This window comes from Saccostrea cucullata, unplaced genomic scaffold (genome assembly GCF_032062105.1).
Source record: "Saccostrea cucullata isolate Sc308-1 unplaced genomic scaffold, CSIRO_AGI_Scuc_v1 ctg986, whole genome shotgun sequence".
Lineage (NCBI taxonomy): Eukaryota > Metazoa > Mollusca > Bivalvia > Ostreida > Ostreidae > Saccostrea > Saccostrea cuccullata.
In genome coordinates, this window is record NW_026926243.1 from 107,139 (window position 1) to 127,532 (window position 20,394).

The following is a 20,394-nucleotide window of genomic DNA, read 5'->3' on the forward strand; positions in this document are numbered from 1 at the left end:
GGAACACCAAATGAAAATCGGGTATGCGCATGCCCCACGTAGAAAATGTAAACTTCCTGTCAGAGAAGGATCACAAGACGTTGAAGACATGGCGAGCGACACTTGGTACACACTTTTAAGATCATTAACGCTAAATTAAACGATCTGCAATAGTGGAAGTCAATAGATAGAAAGATAGTGTTTCCATATTAAAAAGTAGAAACAGTCTTTAGCACTGTCAAATTCAACAGTCAAAAAGTATTGAATAAGGTTATTGTTATATCCTGATCAGACCTATCTGTATCAGTGTCCTATGTTTAAAATCTGATGTTTAGTCGATTAGGACCAAATGTATTCTTTAGTATCATGATAGTTTAAAAGGAATATAAATTTCAGGTTAGCCGAGTATGATGCATGTGCAAGACTTGGTCAAACTCTTATGGAAAACATTACAGAGAGAAACAAGCACAACAGGACCAGTTCACAATACACCAAGGTAATGATGACATGGACATCAACTATATATGCATTGATTTCTGTGGAGGAACATACAGATAGAGTTTGGTGATCTTAAATGCCATCGATATGTGGAAGTGATTTGGTAGTCCTAACTACATGACATATTCCTTTAATTTTTTACCATTCACAGACATATGAACCGGCTTTTTTGCACATTATACATAATTAATATAGGCATTGAAAATTGGTGTTTACCTTTTTTGTTGGTTTATCCCCCTCCCCACTTTCAATTTGATTCTGACATCTACAGCGTTCTTGAAATTTTTCGGTCCTGTAGCCAAAACTGATAAAAACGACCAAGGACTGATAACTTTGTGTTCTATGTCTGTCCAAATGACCGGTAAGTGTTGACAGAGGAACTTCGTCAATTCGACCAAAATTTGTACAAATTCTTGATATTTAGACTGAGCGATCGTAATCTTCAAACGCTTTTCTGTTTCTAGTAAAGGCTTCTTCGAAGAATGCAAGGTCCAAACTATGATTGGTAAACTAGTTTGTTGACAGAGCTGAGGTACTAGCCATGTGAGAAAATCGAACAAGATTAAAAACTTATGAAGAAAATGGACCCCACAAGAATTCAATGAAAGTTGTTATAAGACGATCAAATCGGTATGAAGTGTGCAGTGTTTATTGACGCTGGGTACACACTATATTGATAATAAAATTCAAATACAGTTTTCATCTTTTTATTGATTTTTTTTGGACTGATAGAAATTTGTCTGGACTGACAAACTTCACATGGCAGTTAGTCCAAATGACTGACAGCAACAAAAAGATTTCAAGAACTCAGGGCCGCCTATGCCATTGATAACTTGACTCTTTGGATATCTCAAATACTGTAAATGTATCATATTTGGTTTGTACAATATTTGGCGGAAATAGATTTGATGTAGCGCATTTATTCATTTTCATGTACATGAGTATATGTGCAAGATATTAACATTGTACTTGGATTAGCGGATGTTTCTTTTCACCAAAGAATACATAGCAAAATTTAATACTTTTACAGTAGTTTGAGATTGCGAGGTTTGGTTGTAAATTTAACTTATTATAAGATCACATTACATTATTCGTCTGTGGGTTGATATTTATGCTAAGCCTAAATTTATAGGCCAATTAAACAGGAACCAACTGAAATAGGAGATATATATTTTTATTTTTAAAAAGAGCTGTACAATGAGTATATAGATTAGAACCTAAATGTATAAATTTTAAGAGTAGTCAGACTCTGAGAGTGTATAGAAAAAGGTTTGATTAAAACTGAATAGGATGTAAAATGTTTTATGCTTTTTTTATGATTTTGTTAGTTATTGCCAGGGACCTATATACTAAGTATATAGGTCCCTGTTATTGCTAAGTGTTTTTTGTTTTTCAGCTTTCTGCCCAGATACGAGTGTCTATGAAGCAGTTTACCCAGTCATTAAACAAACTGAAGCAGAATCTTGTCAGAGCCTCTTCATCTTACCATATGTATCCTGCATTATTAGATTCAATTAGTTTTTTTAATCGATTTAATGTTTGTTTTCAAACAGGTATGATCACACTTTTGAAACAACAGTAGGGTGCTTACATACAGGTCAACACTTAACGCATCAACTTGTTTGAGTTTAAATTATCTAAAATTGGTTGACAAACAATTCTTTTTTCTTTTACATTTTTAAAGGTAAAATACCTTTAAAAAATTTTAGAGAAAAAAAATCTTTTTCTTAATGATTATGCTGAAATTAGAACAACTTTGATACATACATGTAGAAGTTTTCAGCATGTCTTGAGAAGGAAAAATATTTTAAAGTACGTTTTGACCATTAAAAAAAAACTAAATTGACCTTAACTTCAGTTAAAGAACACAGAGAGAAGTTGAACGTAGACAAATGATGATGGACAACCTAACAACAAAGGAGAAACAGATAGACCAAGCTTTTAAAAATGAAGCCAGTGCATCCAGGTATATCTGTGATTTAAACTACAAATTCTGCAGATCTGTGAGATAATTTTTGATGGTATATCCAGGTTTGAATTTTAGTTTGGCAAATAAAAAAAAATTATGTTTTATAAACATAAGAAAACAATCATGAGGGTGTGTCAAACTTTGATAGCATAAAGTCATACAAAACTAAATAAATTTTTTAATAACAGCATGATAAGTATGAATTAAATATCTATTTTAGTAAAGATTATCAGTTCCTAAACCTCTTCTCCATTTTTATGTATAAAAAAGCCATATGTGAATAAATATATCAGAGCATTTATTCTGGATTAAGCCCACAGCCATTGTATAGACTGGTTCATGTAATTTTTGTCTCGCCTGCGACGAATGTCGCGAAGCGAGACATAGCGACCATAGATTCCGTCGTCGTCGTCGTCGGCGTCCAACTTTTGGTTAACCCAAATGTCAAAGTTTTATAAACTGCAATAACTTTCTCAAATTTTATTCAGTCTTCTTGAAATTTGGACACAATATTCAGTATGGATAAAAATTTATATCCCAAGTATGATTTTGAAAAAAAAAATTCAAATTTTTCCGTATTTTTTCCTTAAGTTGGACTTAGTTTTTTCATGATAATTTATGGCGAAGACCTATATTCCAGCAACTATAAGTTATAGGGATATGATAATTTCAGTGGATACATCATGGGTAACCACAAACGTCAGTACCAGAATTAGGTCATCTTGACCTACATTTTTCTGCATGAGTGACTTTGGTTAAATTTTTGGTGGAGGTCCATATCTCAGCATCTATAACTTATAATGGCATGATGATTTGTCATTGTACAGGTTATAAGTAACCAACAACATCAGTACCAGAATTAGGTCATTTTGACCTACATTTTTCTGCATGAATGACTTTGGTTAAATTGATAATGGAGGTTCATATTTCAGCAACTATAACTTATAGTGGCATGATAGTTAGTCAGTGGATACATCATGGGTAACCACAAACGCCTGTACCAGAATTAGGTCATCTTGACCTACATTTTAAAGAACACAGCATGAGTGACTTTGCATAAATTTATGGTGGAGGTCCATATCTCAGCAACTATAACTTATAGTGGCATGATAATTTGTCAGTGGATACATCATGGGTAACCACAAACGCCTGTACCAGAATTAGGTCATCTTGACCTACATTTTTCCGCATGAGTGACTTTGCATAAATTTATGGTGGAGGTCCATATCTCAGCAACTATAACTTATAGTGGCATGATAATTTGTCAGTCTACACATCATGGGTAACCAACAATATCAGTACCATAATTAGGTAATCTTCACCTACATTTTCTGCATGAATGACTTGATACATATACAGTGGATTCCATTTCTTTATTATTGTATTTCAGGATTGTTTCCATTCTTTTACAGATATTTTTGTATAATGCTTCAGTTTATCAGACAATCATTTCTTACTAACCACAGCGACAGCAGGCGAGACACAGGGTTGCGGGCAACCCTTACGTACTTTTTTTGCAAATACAAGTGTTGCTACTACAGTGTAGATCTTATTGACATCTCTTCTTACATCTGACAAGTATGTTTAATTGAATTAAAGCATAAAATAACAAAACTTATCTTATTTTACTTACATCAACAAAGAGTAAAATTATAACATTTCTCTTGCCATTAATATATGGTGTTTAACTTGATTTTGAAGGTCTTCGTTGATGGGTGCTGGTGCCAGTGGGTTTGGGGGGAGGGATCCATGGGGAGTGAGAGATGAACCAGAGGAGTACGAAGGAATGGACAATCAGGGGATAGCACAGCAACAACAAACTATCATACAAGGTGGGGCATTGTAAACAAAGCAAACAACAGCAAATTATTATACTTCTGTTAAAATGTTTCCGATATAAAGTTCAGAAGGTAAAATAACTATCCTTTATAGTCCATGCATAGCAAAGCTATACCTTGGGGTATAGTTTTTGTTATTATACCTCTGTTTATTTTTTCTATATAAAAATAAGACGAATAAACATGCTATTTTTTCTAAACAGTCTCTACCGTGAAATAGTTTTTGTGCTATTTGTCCATGGTGAATAGTCCTCAAACTATTCAACGGCAGCATTCGATTTCCCTCGCTTTTCATCTCTGAAAAAATTCTGATTTTTACATGGATTGTGACGCGTATATATTATGACGTAACAAAAGTTAAGTCAGCACCGGTATAATATGGAATATCATAATTGTGTGTACCCTGGACTTCCAAAAGTTAACAAAAGTTAAGTCAGCATCGGTATAATAAAACACCTATTTACTGACTATTCGGACAATAGCAAGTTTATCGTCCCCCTCGACAGCAAACTATTTCCCTCGGCTGCGCCTCGGGAAATAGTTTGCTGTCTTGGGGAAAAAACTTGCTATTGTTTCATAGCCAGTAAATAGGTGTATACTATCCACCCTTGGAAAATTTTCATGCAATTGTTGCCGCTAATTTTGATTTCCAGCGATAAATCTTTAAACTGATGATGTCATAATGACTTCAGTAGCATTGTGACGTCATCAGGATTTCAGATTATTCTTGCAGAATTATCTTACTCCAAAAAATTCAAACCTCAGAAATTGTATCATACATCAGTAAAATAAAACGCTTATCCATTGGTTGTGAGTGGGATAGCTCTTTTATCAAACCCTTGACAGGAACTTTTCCCCTCGGGCAAGCCCTCGGGGAATAGTTCTCTGTCGCAGGTTTGATAAAAGAGCTATCCCACTCACAACCAGTGGATAAGTGTATACAAATGTACTAGCATACAAGTAGGGGCATTGTAAAGAAAGCAAACAACAACAAATTTTTATACAAGGTGGGACATTGTAATCAACGCAAACTATCACACAAGGATATATTGACTGAATTCCTTTGTTGAATGGAAATTCTATTTTGTAAATGCATCATTATGCACAAAAGAGACAAAAATAATTTATTTTCAATATCGATTACTGATGAATTATATTGCTACCAACTCCTTTCTTCATAAAGTCAAGCTGTCAGAAAAAAGGGTATGTACATTCTGTAATATTGAAACTGAGAAAATAAATTCACTTATTTTATGATTGTATATATGTGACTGAATTTTGGAAAGAATTTTGGAATGAATTTGTAAAATGGTTTAATGTTATTGAAAAAGATTATAAAATATCCAAAAGAACTGTTTTACTTGGTAATGTAGTTGCTCAGAAAATTTTCTTACATTAGTTGCAAAAAAATTCATTTACTATTCAAGATCACAAGACAAAAGGCCATTATTTACTGATGCAGTAAGATTATTTAAGTACACATGTATTATAGAAACAGAGAAAAATATTGTGAAAAAGTTTTTCAATGTAAGGACAACAGACTTAGTAAATGGGCCCTGTATGATAATGTGTACAACAAGTGATTTAAATTGTATTTTTTGATTTTTTATATCTATATACTAAATTGGTACATTTGTTTTGTTTATTGATAAATTGTATGAATAACTGTCGTATGTTTACATCTATGTATATCAATTACCGTATATACTCGCATATAAGTCGGTATTTTGGGAGTTAAATTTTAGTTCAAAACTCTATATCCGACTTATAAGCGAGTCATAAAAAGACAGGTATTTCTCTGGATGGCAAATCATAGTATTCTTTAAACATTTTCAACAGCTATCGTTGAACAAAGTATGGATACATTATATCATTTATGTATTATAAGATTAAACATAATATATATGTTTTTTAATCTTAAGAGGACAGTACTTATTTTTTCATGATTTAAAGTTGAATATCGACTTCATTTCTTAAAAAAATAATTAAAAATTAGGGTAAAACATCATAGCATTTATTAGAAATTGCCATCTGATTCTTGCGAAAAATTGTACCGACTTATAAGCGGGTCAATGGCAAATCCCTGCCAAATAACCTTAAAAAAGACAACCGACTTATAGGCGGACCGACTTATAGGCGAGTATATACGGTATTTAAGTTTTGAAAGTGCACTGTGTGATTGTGTGTAATTGTGTTGGTGAGTGGGTGGAAATTGTATGCTATGTGTTTGTATTTATGTAAATGGAAAAAAGCTTCAAAATAAAACATAAAAAAAAAAATTCCTTTGTTTTTCACAGAACAAGATAGAGGGTTGGAGTCTCTCTCTAAAGTAATCTCACGACAGAAGCAGATGGCTATAGACATTGGGAATGAAGTGGACAGTCAAAATGGTAGGTGGACCTCCTTTCTCCATTTCCAGTCTCAAAGTGAAAAATTGGCTACTTTCATTTACCATGTTTACTAGGGATGGGTATTGCTAAAAAATTTGTATCACAATATACTAGATCACCATTTTCCCCAAATATCTTGATGATATCTTGATATATTTACAAACAATTTTTACAATGATTTGAAATGAATATTCATATATTTTTTCTAAAATATGCTGGAAAACAAATTTCACTTTCTTCATATTTTTATAATATTAAGCATGCTTGGATGTTGTTCTTTTACCGTTTTCAACATTTTTTTACACCTCATGTAATTGTAATTTCAGACTTGATTGACGACATTGGGGATCACATGGACCAGACCAAAACGCGCCTGATTAAGGAGACCAGACACATTCGTATAGTGGACAGGAAGTCAGCTACGTGTGGTAAGACAAGAAAAGTGAAGGATTTTAAATTTAGCATCTTTTTTTGACATGAATTAATTAAAATGAATTACATGCACTCTTTACATTTAGAATACAGATTGTCAGGTTATTTTTGCATGTTTTGGGTAATTTGATTACAAAAAGGAGTTGGCATTTTTTTCTTATCCACCAAATAAACATTTGCAGCATATGTCAAAATTACCCAATAAAGCAAAAATATCTCAGTGTACACAAAGTACTAGGATTTCCTTATTTCAATATAGAATATATCATACAGAAAATTTCACTGATATTCACAAATTTATTTGAAGTGCATTAATTTAATTGTAACCATAGAAATCTTTGGGGGGATATAAAAAAGTCAATTTACACAACACTAAATGCAATCGAACAATATAGCTAATGATCATGTCTTTATTTTTCTGTTCATGACTTTTATTTTTATCTTTTGTAGCCTACTGGGTGGCCATCATCCTGATTTTCATAGCTATCATAGTCATTTTGATTGTGCCTTACAATGGAAAAGGAGTGTAGAAGCTACAAAATTTTAGTGAAAGAAATGGAGACAGTATTCCTGGAGTAAGGCAGAGTGATGCAGTTAGTAAAAAATATCAGGAAAATACCTCATTAACACTATTTAATGTAGGTGTATAAGAAAGTGCTATAACTGTGATAATATGGATTGAATAGTGCAATCATAATATGATCCCAGAGTGCATTTGTGGTCCTTAGTTTTGTCATTATTGTTTTCAATTGCCAATTTTTCTACATTTCATTCCAACAGTATAGTAAATGAATTAAAAATTATTGCATTGTAAGTTAAATTTAGGTCTATTTGATTGACAATAGTTCTAATCGTATTTGTCTCCTAGTTGTACCTTGGAAATATACAGTGTAATTGGAAGATGTGTAATCCTATTTATTTTGTTTATCTTGTGTTACAAGTAATGGTACATATACATATTTGAATCTACATTCATATTGAAAGAGATTTGTCTTTAAAATTCAAAGTCCTGCAATGAGTACAAAGTTGTATTTAATTCTATTTTAATAATATTTATATTAGGGGGTAAGATACAAAGGGTTTTGAGGGGATAGGGGACTTTAGCTATTTGGGAAAATATGGTTGAAAATTAGACCTTCCAATTTTATACATGTGGGTTTTCAAAGAAGTTAAATAATTATGAAATTATTGAACATAGGTTTATTGAACATGTATCATATAAATCTCTGTAATAAAGATATATTTAAATCATTTATTTAAAACCATACATTTATTTTTTTTGCACAACATTTTGGAGACTTTCTTTCAAAAGCCATAGCACAACATGGTTAATTCAATTTGTTATGGTGTGAAGAAGTTTTGAATCAGGTTTGAATAGGACAACATGACATCCAAATATTTTTTGCTCACCTTGACACAGTTTTCACGTAAAGAGCTTTTTTTTAATATCCTGGGGATTTGTTGTTGGTGTCTTTGTTTTTGGAAAACATGTAATGTACATTCAATGATGCATGACCCATACAGGTTTGATACTGTTCAGGTAAGGTTTGTAGTTTCTAAGAAATGTTCCTTAAACTAAAACAAGGACATGAAAAACAAATCCCAATTTAATACAGAGAATCTCTGTTTTTCAACCACACGTGGCGCAGTAGTCCGAAAAATCTTGCGTTTTCCTGGCTTTTTTACGATTTTGATATTTTACATGCCAGGAAAACGTCAGATTTTTCGGGCTAGTGGCGCAGTGGTCTGCTCTAGAGTCGCGAAGTAAGTAGTTGATCCTTACATCGCGGGTTCGAATCCCACTGTGGGACGTGGAGACCAGGGGCCCGTTTTACAAAAGGATTTACGACTTAAGACCAAGTTTAATTATTCATATAACTTTTTAATTAACATTATAACGAAAATTACTTTTAAACTTTTTAAAAAGAATGTGGTGAGCACAGGCACTTGTTTCGTATACGGGGTCTCCCTACCTATATGTGGTAAATATAGGTAGGGGGACCCCGTATACGAAACAAGTGCCTGTGGTGGTAAGATATTTTGATACAGATAATTTCGAAGAGAATTGTTAATTTTGCAAAATTTTACAATAATCTTAAGTTTTTGGTCTTAGTCGTAAGTTCTTTCGTAAAACGGACCCCAGTCCTTCGGATGAGACCATATAATGTAACGTACTCCAGCATGCTAGAGCTTCACGGCGAGGTACTTTTGACTTGGCGCCGCGTTATATAAGGAGCGTAGGGACGTTAACCGAGGCTCTTTCTTGTAGGAGTAAATGTAACGATACCCGCGTGTCGTAGTAGGTGCTGGCACGAAAAAGAAATCTATCACTGCTCAATGACCGTTAGTCTGAAATAACTGACATTTTCCTTTTTTTACGATTTAGATATTTTACGTGCCAGGAAAACGTCAGAACCGGCGCCATTACGAACAAGAGGCCCATGGTCCATTTCGCTCACCTGAGTAACTTTGGTGATGCAGTTCTTTACCAGATTTCCCCTCTTCTTACATCTATTGTGGCCCCCTACCTCCTCCCAACCCCCATCTTTATTTTAACAATTTAAAATCTACACTATCCCAGGATGCTTCCACTTTAAGTTTCAGCTTTTCTGGCCTACTGGTGCTTGAGAAGAAGATTTTTCCAAATTATTTCTATGTAAAACTATGACTCCCTAATGTGGCCCCTTCCTACCCACCGGGATCATTATTTTAACAATTTAGAATCTACACTAACCGTGGATGCTACCACATAAGTTTCCGCTTTCCTGGCCCACAGGTTCTTGGGAAGAACGTTTTTCCTATTTATTTCTATGTTACACTTGGATTCCGTATTGTGGCCCCTCCCTACCCCCGGGGGTCATGATTTTTACAATTTAAAATCTACACTACCCCAGGATACTTCCACATAAGTTTCAGCTTTTCTGGCCCACTGGTTCTTGAGAAGAAAATACTTCCTTTATATTTGTATGTAAAACTTAGATTCCCTATTGTGTCCCCGCCCTACTCCCGGGGGTCATGATTTTTACAATTTAAAATCTACACTACCCCAGGATGCTTCCATGTAAGTTTCAGCTTTCTTGGCCCAGTGGTTCTTGAGAAGAAGCTTTTTCCTATATATTTCTATGTAAAACTTAGATTCCCTATTGTGGTCCCGCCCTACCCCCGGGGGTCATGATTTTTACAATTTAAAATCTACACTACCCTAGGATGATTCAAAATAAGTTTCAGCTTTCCTGGTCCACAGGTTCTTGAGATAAAGATTTTTAAAGATTTTTCCTATATATTTCGTTGTAAAACTTAGATTCTCTATTGTGGCCCCTCCCTATGCCCGGGGGGTCATGATTTTTACAATTTAAAATCTACACTACCCAGGATGCTTCCACGTAAGTTTCAGTTCTTCTGGCCCAGTGGTTTTTTGATTGATTTACAATTTAAATTCCCCTTCACCCATGGGTGCTTTGTACCAAGTTTGGTTAAATTGACCCAGTGGTTCGTGAGAAGAAGTTGAAAATGTGAAAAGTTAACAGACGGACGGACAGTGGGTGATCAGAAAAGCTCACGTGAGCTTTCAGCCTAGGTGAGCTAAAAATGGATTCGCCGTCTCCAACTGGATTTTTTTTTTTACTTGCGCGTAAAATATCAAAATGGTTAAAAAGCCAGGAAAAGTAAGGTATTTTGGACTAAATGGCCGTAATTTCGAGAATAGGACAAAGTTTGCAGCTCTCCACTGGCAATTGATGGCGTCTCCATATGAGTAAAAAAAATTCGAGTGAGGGGGTTAAACGAGAAAGTCAGGAGATGATATCACTAGCTTAAACGTTATCAGTCATTATAGAATTCCATCTTCCTGTAAAGTTTTCTTTTTTCACACGACCTTAATCAAAAAAAAAAATTAAGGAAAAGGAAATCGTTCAGTACAAGTTTATTAATAGAAAAATACTTTAAAACTATCTTTGAAATTTATCTCAAGTCGACTTTTTCACTCGGCGAGAGCAGAATTTTGATGCTGTTAACGGATATAAAAGAAAACTAAGACATATGGTTGTGTAGATAAATTATCGTAGAAGAAAATGGTAATAATTAGTTTGCAAGAGCATTTCCTCTGAAAGTGTAAATGAATGCATTTCTGAGGAGGGGGTACTCCGTGTAATTCGGAGTTATAGATACCTCGGTCAAAAATTTATATTCGAAACAAGTTTCTGTGAACAAATGTATTTGAAATTAAAATTTTTCGTTTGAGGTTTAATTTTCGTTGATTTCCTTATAAATCTATGAAGAAATATATTTAAAGTATCAGATCTCGATCATTAATGTCATTTATGTGACGAAAATATATTTTAGGTCGATGTCTGACACTTGTTAAAAAGGATGCTTAAGGCGAACTTGATTTGTCTACACACTTTACCCGTGTACATCTTTCTTAGTAAAGTACAGAGGTGTAGACGTTTGGTACACACTCGATGTACACTTTCTTACACATTGGTTTACACCAAGTTCAGCTAAATCAAACACGCTCTTGGAAGTGCTACCATATGTAGAGGCTCCATGCCCAATATATTAGTGTACGTGACGATTTTTCTTTCTTGTGCTTTGAAAAGGAAATTATAACTTTTAGCCAGACTGGATATATAAAAAGAAATATCTGTGTCCCAGGAACCATAATCTCTTGTTAGCCAGTGCTGATCAATCAAGAAATGAAGCGAAGGTGCATCTTAGCAAGATTCCAGGACTATGCTGCAAATTTTCGTTGAGATGCCAAGAATAAAATGCTTTTTAATTGTTCAATTGAACATTCAGACAAATGAGCAATATGAATTTATTAAGGTCAAAAGTTTCCGTAAATGTACTTTACATAAATAGTGCGAAATAAATTGTTCAGTTTAACCGGTCAATTGTACTGGAAGTATAGGTACAGTGCTGTACTAACTCTGAAGCGCTTATAAATGATTATATAAATCGTGCATACTAGATATGTTTAATTAATTAACCTGCAAAATATCAACATTCTACTAGTGTAAACAATTAATGTTTTTTTTTTTTTTAGCAAATTTGGAATCTTAAAAGATTGTATATGTTTGCAAAAAGAACTCTTACAGCGTAAGTTATATAGAATATTATAGTTCCGCAATTTAATTTTTTTAACTAAAAAATCATTAAGAAATATTTCAATTGAGAAAATTGTTTGATTTTTAAATCTACATTGATTTGAAATCATTTTAAATCTACTGCTAATGTTTAAAGTTAAGTTCGAGATCGAACTTGACAAGGACTGATAGACACAGGTGATATTTAATAGTGATAGCACGGCGTAAATATATCTATAATCCCATTGAAAATTCACCCGGAAGTTTTGGTCGCGAGGGTGACCCCGCTACCCTTACAACCGCCCCGTGCTATAAAATTCCCGGACAATGGAGATTAAAATTCCAAAAATATCGAAGGCGGAAGCTTAATTCTTTCCTATTTTTCGTTCTACATCTAGACTGGATCAAAATAAAGCACTGGAAAGAAAAATCATAAACAAGTTTATGTAGCTTGATGTGTTCTTGTAGCGGATTTATGTAATATATGTCTGTTCACCTGTTGTATATTTTCTCATTACCTGTGATCTGGACAATATTTTAAGTATCCTGGCCTGCGCTTGAATATGACTGATGTTAGATTTGAGGGACTACTTCAGAAACCGGGGGTAAGTTAAATGATACTTAAGTTTGTTAAAATTCATTTTAACCTTTTGATATATCCTTTGATCTTACTATTAATCTCTTACGTAATTTGTTGTAATAAATACTACGTATGTATATTTATATAATATAGTGTTATAAATGTCATTGATAACGCATGCATGCGAATTAGTATAACTAGAATAAAATGACTAAAATAACGGAACTGTAATTTGCATATTTCATTAAAATCAGTTTTCCATTTTTTATCGTCTATTAAAATCCCCCGCTTTGTGCCTGTAACCTGAACTTTTGTGTCATCAATCACGGCACTTGTTTACTGGTACAAATTTCCCGAACCTGATTCATTTCATCTGGTTTTTTTTTTTTTTTTTTTTTTTTTTTTTTTTTATAAATGATAAATATTTCAAGAAATTATTGATCCTATTATAATACTGAATTATTAATTAAATCATGTAATGTAATCAGTGTTTCGAGACTTAAAGACATTTAAAAAATGTATATATTTCTTTTTTTAAAACTTAAACGTAGCCTTTTGTATCGAAACCTATTTATCTTGAACAATTACTAATTATTTAGTTCCTAGTACAACAGAAAAATGGAGGGATTCATCGCTGAGTAAAACACAATGACATAATCTTATTGAAAATACACATACATGCACTAATAACGCTTCGAACTTCAAAAAGGAGATAAAAAATTAAGCGATTAAAAATATCAGAATTAAAACAAAACAAAATAAGATGTGTTTGTGAAACACTATGCGCCCGGCGGCAACAAAGTTCTAAAATGCAATTTTTAGCAAATAGGTCACAGTCAAGATCACACAATCATTGTCCTTGGTGTCATTTGAGAGCACTTAATTAGTGGAGTATGCATACCAAATAGAAAGTCTCTATCTCCTATGGTTCAAAAGTTATGGCGAAAGTTCGAAAAAGCTATTTTTAGCATATATAGTCAAGGTCATTGACGTTGTTGGTTTTTGAAAGAACTTAGTTAGTAGAGAATTCATAATAAATATGAAGTCTCTATCTCCTATGGTTCAAAAGTTATGGCGAAAGTTCGTAAAAGATATTTTTAGCATATAGGTCACAGTCAAGGTCATAAGGTCACTGACCTTGGTGTCAGTTGAAAGTGCTTAATTGGTTGAGTATGCATACCAATTATGAAGTCTCTATCTCTCACGGTTCAAAAGTTATGGCGAAGGTTAAAGTTGACAACAGGCAGACAATCAGATAAACAGATAAACATACAAACAGACAGACAGGACAAAAACAATATACGCCCCGAATAAATTCGGACGCATAAAAATGACGCCCACCAAAGAATTTAATTCGATTTTTTATTAACAAAACATTTATGTATCTTAGAACACCCACCCTTATTTCTCTCAGTATAAGTGCTTGGGTTGTCATTCCTAATTGTTCCGAAAACCTCCTTAAAAGTCATTCACCATTGATGATCACCACTTGGCCAAACGGAAATCCATCTCTGAATGATCAAACATTTTCCCCAAGCATCTGTCTAAAAACTTCAAGTCTACAGTCATCAAAACGTACAACGTTACACAATTTTTTTGTCAGTTGACTGAGTGTGTTTATATATTGTGCATTTATTCATATGTTAAATTTTGTAGAGAATACCGGGACGGAAAACAAAGGTCTGGGGCGTTTTGGATGGAAAAGAACTATTTTTCTACAGGGAAAATAAGGTACGTTTTAGATCTCATATATATTTTTTTCGATATTAAGTTGAAATTAAAAAGGACATATTCATGAACTCGATGAACTCAGTTCTAATCACGGTGTTACATGTACACTTTTGAACTGAAAATTGGTAGGCTGGGATTTTTTAAGATGTATTGCATGTTTGAGAACAGTGCGACATTTACCAGAAAATAATATTTAGTATAAGGAGGAATGGGATTAATAAGTATTAGCCAAGTTTATAAGATATATACAAATATACGGGAATAGGAGCGTAATGGCACAGAACCATAAAGTTGGGGAAACGGGGGGGGGGGGGGGGTTGTTGTTAAACATGGATTGCACATATTTAGAGGTTTATGTACATCCTTGTGCCTTTCTCTCATAATTTTATCTGTCTCAAGTCATTGTTCTAAATTAGGAGTAATTTAAGGTTTTAGAAAGCTGTAAAGCTGTATAATCTGAATGTTTTGTGTTTATATTGTGAATTCGTCACTAACCACAGAGAACTAATTAGCCTGTACATGTTGTCTACAGACACACAAATATGACAAGTTGACAACAGATTATCAGGTTCAGGACTATCCTTCCTAACTGTAATTCAGTACGCTAAATGACTCATTTTAATAGGTATACGACCAATACTTAACAACCAATTACTTTATGACTGAATTCTTATTGCTAAATATAAATTGCAATCATTAAGATGATATGAGGAAAAAATGAGGAAAAAAACCCATTTAATGGGTGGCGATATAGGATACCCGCCTCCCAACCCTCCAAAGTGTTGGTATTGCATTGAAAAGAAAAAAAACCCTTATTATAATTTGATCATTGGGAGAAATTTGAAGGCAAAGACCTGAAAACTTTGTCAGAATGAATTGTTTTAGAAATATCTCAAAAGAATCTTAGTTCATATTATACATAATAATATTCACTGTCACATGAATTAGGTGTTTTAATTTCCCAACTTAATTATTCCATGATCAAAGTAAGAGCACACTCCTGATGCTATATGTTCAATTTTTAGAGCAATTTTTTGTCAGGCTACTTACAGATAAGTTGATGTACAGAGATTGAAGTTTCATCATTTAATTCTATGGTCGTTATAGTGACCTTGACAGCAAGGTCATGCATATTGACCGCGGAATGTTTCCTCTACCTGATCAAAACCTAGGGCTGACGGCAGATGTGACCGGTCAACAGGGAATGCTTACTCCTCCTTGGCACCTGATTCTACCTCTGAAGTTTCTTGTGGGGAGGGAGTTCCGTGTTTTAACCCTGTTCAAAAACTTGTATTGTTTGAAGTTTTTTTAAAAAGATATCAACCACTGTTCTTTATCTTCACCTTGTTCATTGTTCACACATTTTAATCATTCGATGTGCATTATCAAACCTTTGAAGTAGTTCGTGAGAGGTATGTGACCTGTATTTTTAATCTTTCGGGAAATTTACGGGAGATTCATATGTTAAAAGTAGTGTACACATGAAAATCTCGGCTCCTGGATGGTTTTCAATTACTGAGCGACTTTTTTTTTCAAACATCAGTTCTTTTTATGTAATATTACTTCTTGAGGTATTGTTCCTGTTTAAGTTTCTGTTCGTGGAAGTATCATAGGACTCTGTTGTTTTTAAGGTTTGCTGGCTTTTTCACTCATCTAGAGTTAGACCTTGCCTCTTGCAATAGAATTTATGGTAAAATTTAGGAACTCGTACAAAAAAAAAATTAATTTGCGAATTCAAAAATATCTTATATTCCAAAATGATTTATCAATAAATTCATTAAAAACTTCCAATTAGCAACAAGTGTACATGTACATCACGAGATGTTAAATTAATTTCTTAAATTAAGATTATAGCTTTGCACAAATCTATGATAATTAATTTTTTTTCTAAGTTTGTCTACACCATTATGGTTAATTGATATCGCCCGAAGAATTAATTTTCATCTGCATGCGATTTTTCCTTTGTAATATACCCTCCCTTTAGTTATACATGTGTATGACAATGTACGTATATACATGTATGTAATTGAAGATCAATCGATTATCAAAATTTACATACAGAAAACAGGAAATCCCCACAGAATCTCTTGGTCTTGCTGTAAATTGATAGTATACTTCCTCTTCGTTACAAGTACCGTATTTCAGCTGAATTCCGGGTGAAGTTTGCCCCGGCACTGGTCACACAGATACATGTATACGATAGTAACAAAATATAGGAATACTTAATCAAACACTTGTATTGATGAGACTATGTATTTTATTTTATATAATTATACATCAATAAACATCGTTTAGCAACAAATATTATTCTTTTGCTATCATTTTCGTACCCATGTACATCAAAGAGCAAACAGGAACTGAAATTTATTGACTCGGAAAAATTAAATTATACTTTTTCTGTATTTTTATCACGATATAAATGTATTTCCTGTGTAACTTTTTTGTTTCTCATAAAATGAAAGGAAAATAATTACGCATTTCAATACATTTTTGTAGAATAATTTTTTTTTTCATCTCTATAATATCTCTGACATTTCATCTTCGAGTACTTCAGGAACATCCAGTATAAGGTCAAGTAGACAATCGAACGTGTCCCCTCCAACCCTTATCAAAATATCAATATGAAATATTTGCTTAAAAACTAGGCAGGAAGTATTTCATAAGGATTTTACTGTCGCTTCACTCAACTGTTGAAATTAAATCAACTTTTTTTCTACGAATTTAACAGAGGTCATCTTGCATCGGTTCGCTGGATTTGTCACTCGTGAGGAAAATAGAGAAAGTGGTTCCCACAGGTAGCGAATTTCTCATCGACTATGATGGCCGATATGCCCTTTATGTAAGTATTCTGAATTTTATTCATTTTTAGAGAAATATGATATTGAGAAAAATGTTACTTTTACGTTTCTTGAAACACTTCATCCAACGATCATGGCAGATTTCACGCTGGGACAGGTATAAATTGGTGAAAGGTGACAATCATTTGACAATGCAGTGAATTATTTTTAACAGTATGGTCTTGTCCAGAGTTAATTTGTTTTTGGCCTAAACCGATTTTTGAAACGTGGTTAAATCATTGTAAGAGTCGGTAAAGGAATAAAATTTCATCTATACCGTATTATTGATGTTAAAATTTCCATAGAAAATGGAAGGTGTTTTTCTCCATAAATAATCATGCAGCTATTTTGCACGTCTCCTTGTTCCGCAAGAGAGGTCTAGAGCAATAAATTTATGACTGTTTTACATCTTGTTGAATGTAAATATGCTTTTTTAATAAAGAGATTTATCAATGCAAATAGCAATACCGTTATAAATCAATTTAATTCTGCACACCATTTACATAATTTACAAGAATTGGCCCATTTCGTTATCTTGGTGTAAAAAAAATGTTATGAGTCAGCTATTGACTCAATTAATCATGAGCCAACTGCTGCAAGAAAATTTACAGGAATTGCGCAGCGAAAGACTCTTGAGTCACCAAATGATATTTCAGTCTTGTTGCCGGAACAAGGGATGATCATATTGTGTTAAGATGGAATTTCTATTATATGGATATTAGAATGATTTTTTGAATAATCTGATGTTTTACAAATTTTTAACAGACTGCTGAGAACAGTGTGAAGTGTGATGAATGGATAACATACATTACACAAGTTATCCAGTCCTCAAGCAAAAGTAACCTGTGAGTATATATACCTCAGCTAATTTTTTCTTTTTAAAAAATGGACTGTCCACTTCATATAGCTGCATGTAATGGCTGTCAAATGGTTTACACAGTCACTTTTGTTCAATTTTATTATTCATTTTCAGACCTCCTATTGCTGGCCAAGCCAATGCAACAGAAACTTTCAAGGACAAAAAGACAGACGACACTACAGCATCAATCAAATCCAGAACTGAGACCCTGCAACCTTCTGAAAACAACTCTGGAAGGCAAATAACAGTTAACAAACCATTCCCTGTTCAGAGAGAAGTTCAAAACAAACCTAGAGTGAGTGATAAACCACAAAAACGACCATTTTCTTACAAAAAGGAAGACATTGACAGATCTTCTGACAAACTGGTAAATGTTAAGTGTGTAGAGACAGTTCAGAAAAATGTACCTGCAAAGGATGTCAATTTCACAAAGCTAAATTCTCCTTTGAAGGAAGCAGGCAAAGAAAGTGTGGATCAAACCCCAAAGAATTGTGTAACGAAAGTTTGCAAAGAAAATGTCGCAAAGGAAGTCTTTCGTTCAAATTTAAATGTTAAAACTGAAGCAAAGTGTGATAGTAGGAAGCCTGAAATAGCAAAGTCCCTGAAGAATTCTATAACGGAAAACATTAACACAAGGAAAACCGATATAAAACCGAATTTAGGAAATAGAACAAGTTCTTCCCTTCCCCAAACTGAAGAAGAAGATACTAATAATAGGCCAGATTCTGGGTATGAAACATTAGCCGGCAGTGACAATAGAAAGAGTGTTATCACAGAAGGGTATGGAGAAGTCGATATTTCTTCAGTGGTTCTGAGAAAAAGCAGAAGATCAATACTAAGCAGCACCATGAACAATCCAGAATTGGAGCTTCCAAATATGGAGTCAGGGTCAATTTTAAGGGGACCAAAAGAAACAAATTGCAAGGTTTCAGACAAAGATTCTTCTTGTGCAAATACTCTTGAAGAAAAGTGTATGAAAAAAGAAAAGTCTCTGCTCAGCAATGGTGATATTCACAAAGACAAAACTTCAGAGTTGGATGATGTTTATGAAAATGTAAATACTGCAAGGGTTGAGATAAAAGAAGAGAACAATTCTGAGGAAACTGAAGAAGAAGAAGAAGAAGGAGATTATGTTGTACCTAGGCGTAGGAATATTGTTAGCAAAAGAAGCACAATGGTTGATGTTCATGTCCCTCAAGTTGTCATTGAAGCTGATGAAGACGATGAAAATGATGACTATACACAACCATCATCAGAAGGTGGTTTGTTAACAGAGGAACAAGAAGACTTGTTAATAAATCTAACATTTGAACCAATTGAAGACCTTCCCTTTAAATCGAACAATTTACAACATGATAAGTTAGATTTCTCAGAGATCCAAGGTTTTGTAAAAGGTAGCAAATTTCAAAGCAGGAGTTTGGTTTCTTCAGGCAAAAACCCAGTAGAGAGTTTACGCCAACTCCTTGACAAATTGTAGGCTTTCAACCCTGAATTCAAGTAGAATCTCCTTGTTAGCACAGGATGAATCTACAACATTCAGTGAATTGAAAAATGACTGTTGGTTTACTGAATGTTGACTGAATTGCAGAACTCAGTCATTCAGTGAAATATCCAGACCATACAATCACCATCAGTGGTGGATCCAAGAATCTTGAAACATAGCCACACCCAAATATTGATATATTAAATATTATGTATATTTTCGACACAAAAGGAGGAAGGGGGAGGGAAGGGTCCCTTCTCCAGTGACATACAGTTGACTGAATGGTGAAGGTTTATCCTGTGTTAAATATAGTTTAGTCTCTCTTACATCATAAATTAAAATGTATTGAATATGCATTTCGAAGACACAAATACAATTTTTTGCAATATACTCTTATGTTGCATTTGCTCTTCAAATGTCAGTATGTGGAGTGAATAGACTGAATTGAATGTGGTACATGTATTTGTATATAAGGTTACCGAACTTTGCACTGAGGTAATAATTTTAATAAGTGGAAAAGTAGTACATGTTAAACATATCGTGCAGTTTACGTCCCTATATGAAGTGCAAGCAAAATATAATAAGGAAAATTTGCATGGGTAAAACTTGACAGTATGAATATGTTGGCTTGTTTGGCTTACAAAAAGAACAGCATTATGCAATATGTATGCATGAAGTGTTGAAAGCTGACAAAATACTACTAGCTTAGCTGGC

General features: G+C 33.6%; 2 protein-coding genes across 2 annotated transcripts; both read left to right on the forward strand.

Annotated features, from left to right (window-relative positions):
* The first annotated feature begins 8 nt into the window (after positions 1-8).
* Positions 9-7,702, forward strand: LOC134271210 (syntaxin-8-like). The gene is made up of 8 exons (XM_062753454.1): positions 9-105; positions 376-475; positions 1,874-1,968; positions 2,342-2,443; positions 4,148-4,278; positions 6,582-6,674; positions 7,001-7,102; positions 7,557-7,702. Exons 1-8 carry the CDS (start codon positions 11-13, stop codon positions 7,634-7,636), a joined length of 798 nt encoding a protein of 265 aa, XP_062609438.1. The 5' UTR covers positions 9-10; the 3' UTR covers positions 7,637-7,702.
* Positions 7,703-12,595: 4,893 nt separating this feature from the next.
* On the forward strand, positions 12,596-19,692 carry LOC134271207 (nucleomorphin-like). Its single transcript, XM_062753452.1, has 5 exons — positions 12,596-12,795; positions 14,427-14,501; positions 17,230-17,340; positions 18,104-18,183; positions 18,312-19,692. Exons 1-5 carry the CDS (start codon positions 12,754-12,756, stop codon positions 19,672-19,674), a joined length of 1,671 nt encoding a protein of 556 aa, XP_062609436.1. The 5' UTR covers positions 12,596-12,753; the 3' UTR covers positions 19,675-19,692.
* Positions 19,693-20,394: the final 702 nt, after the last annotated feature.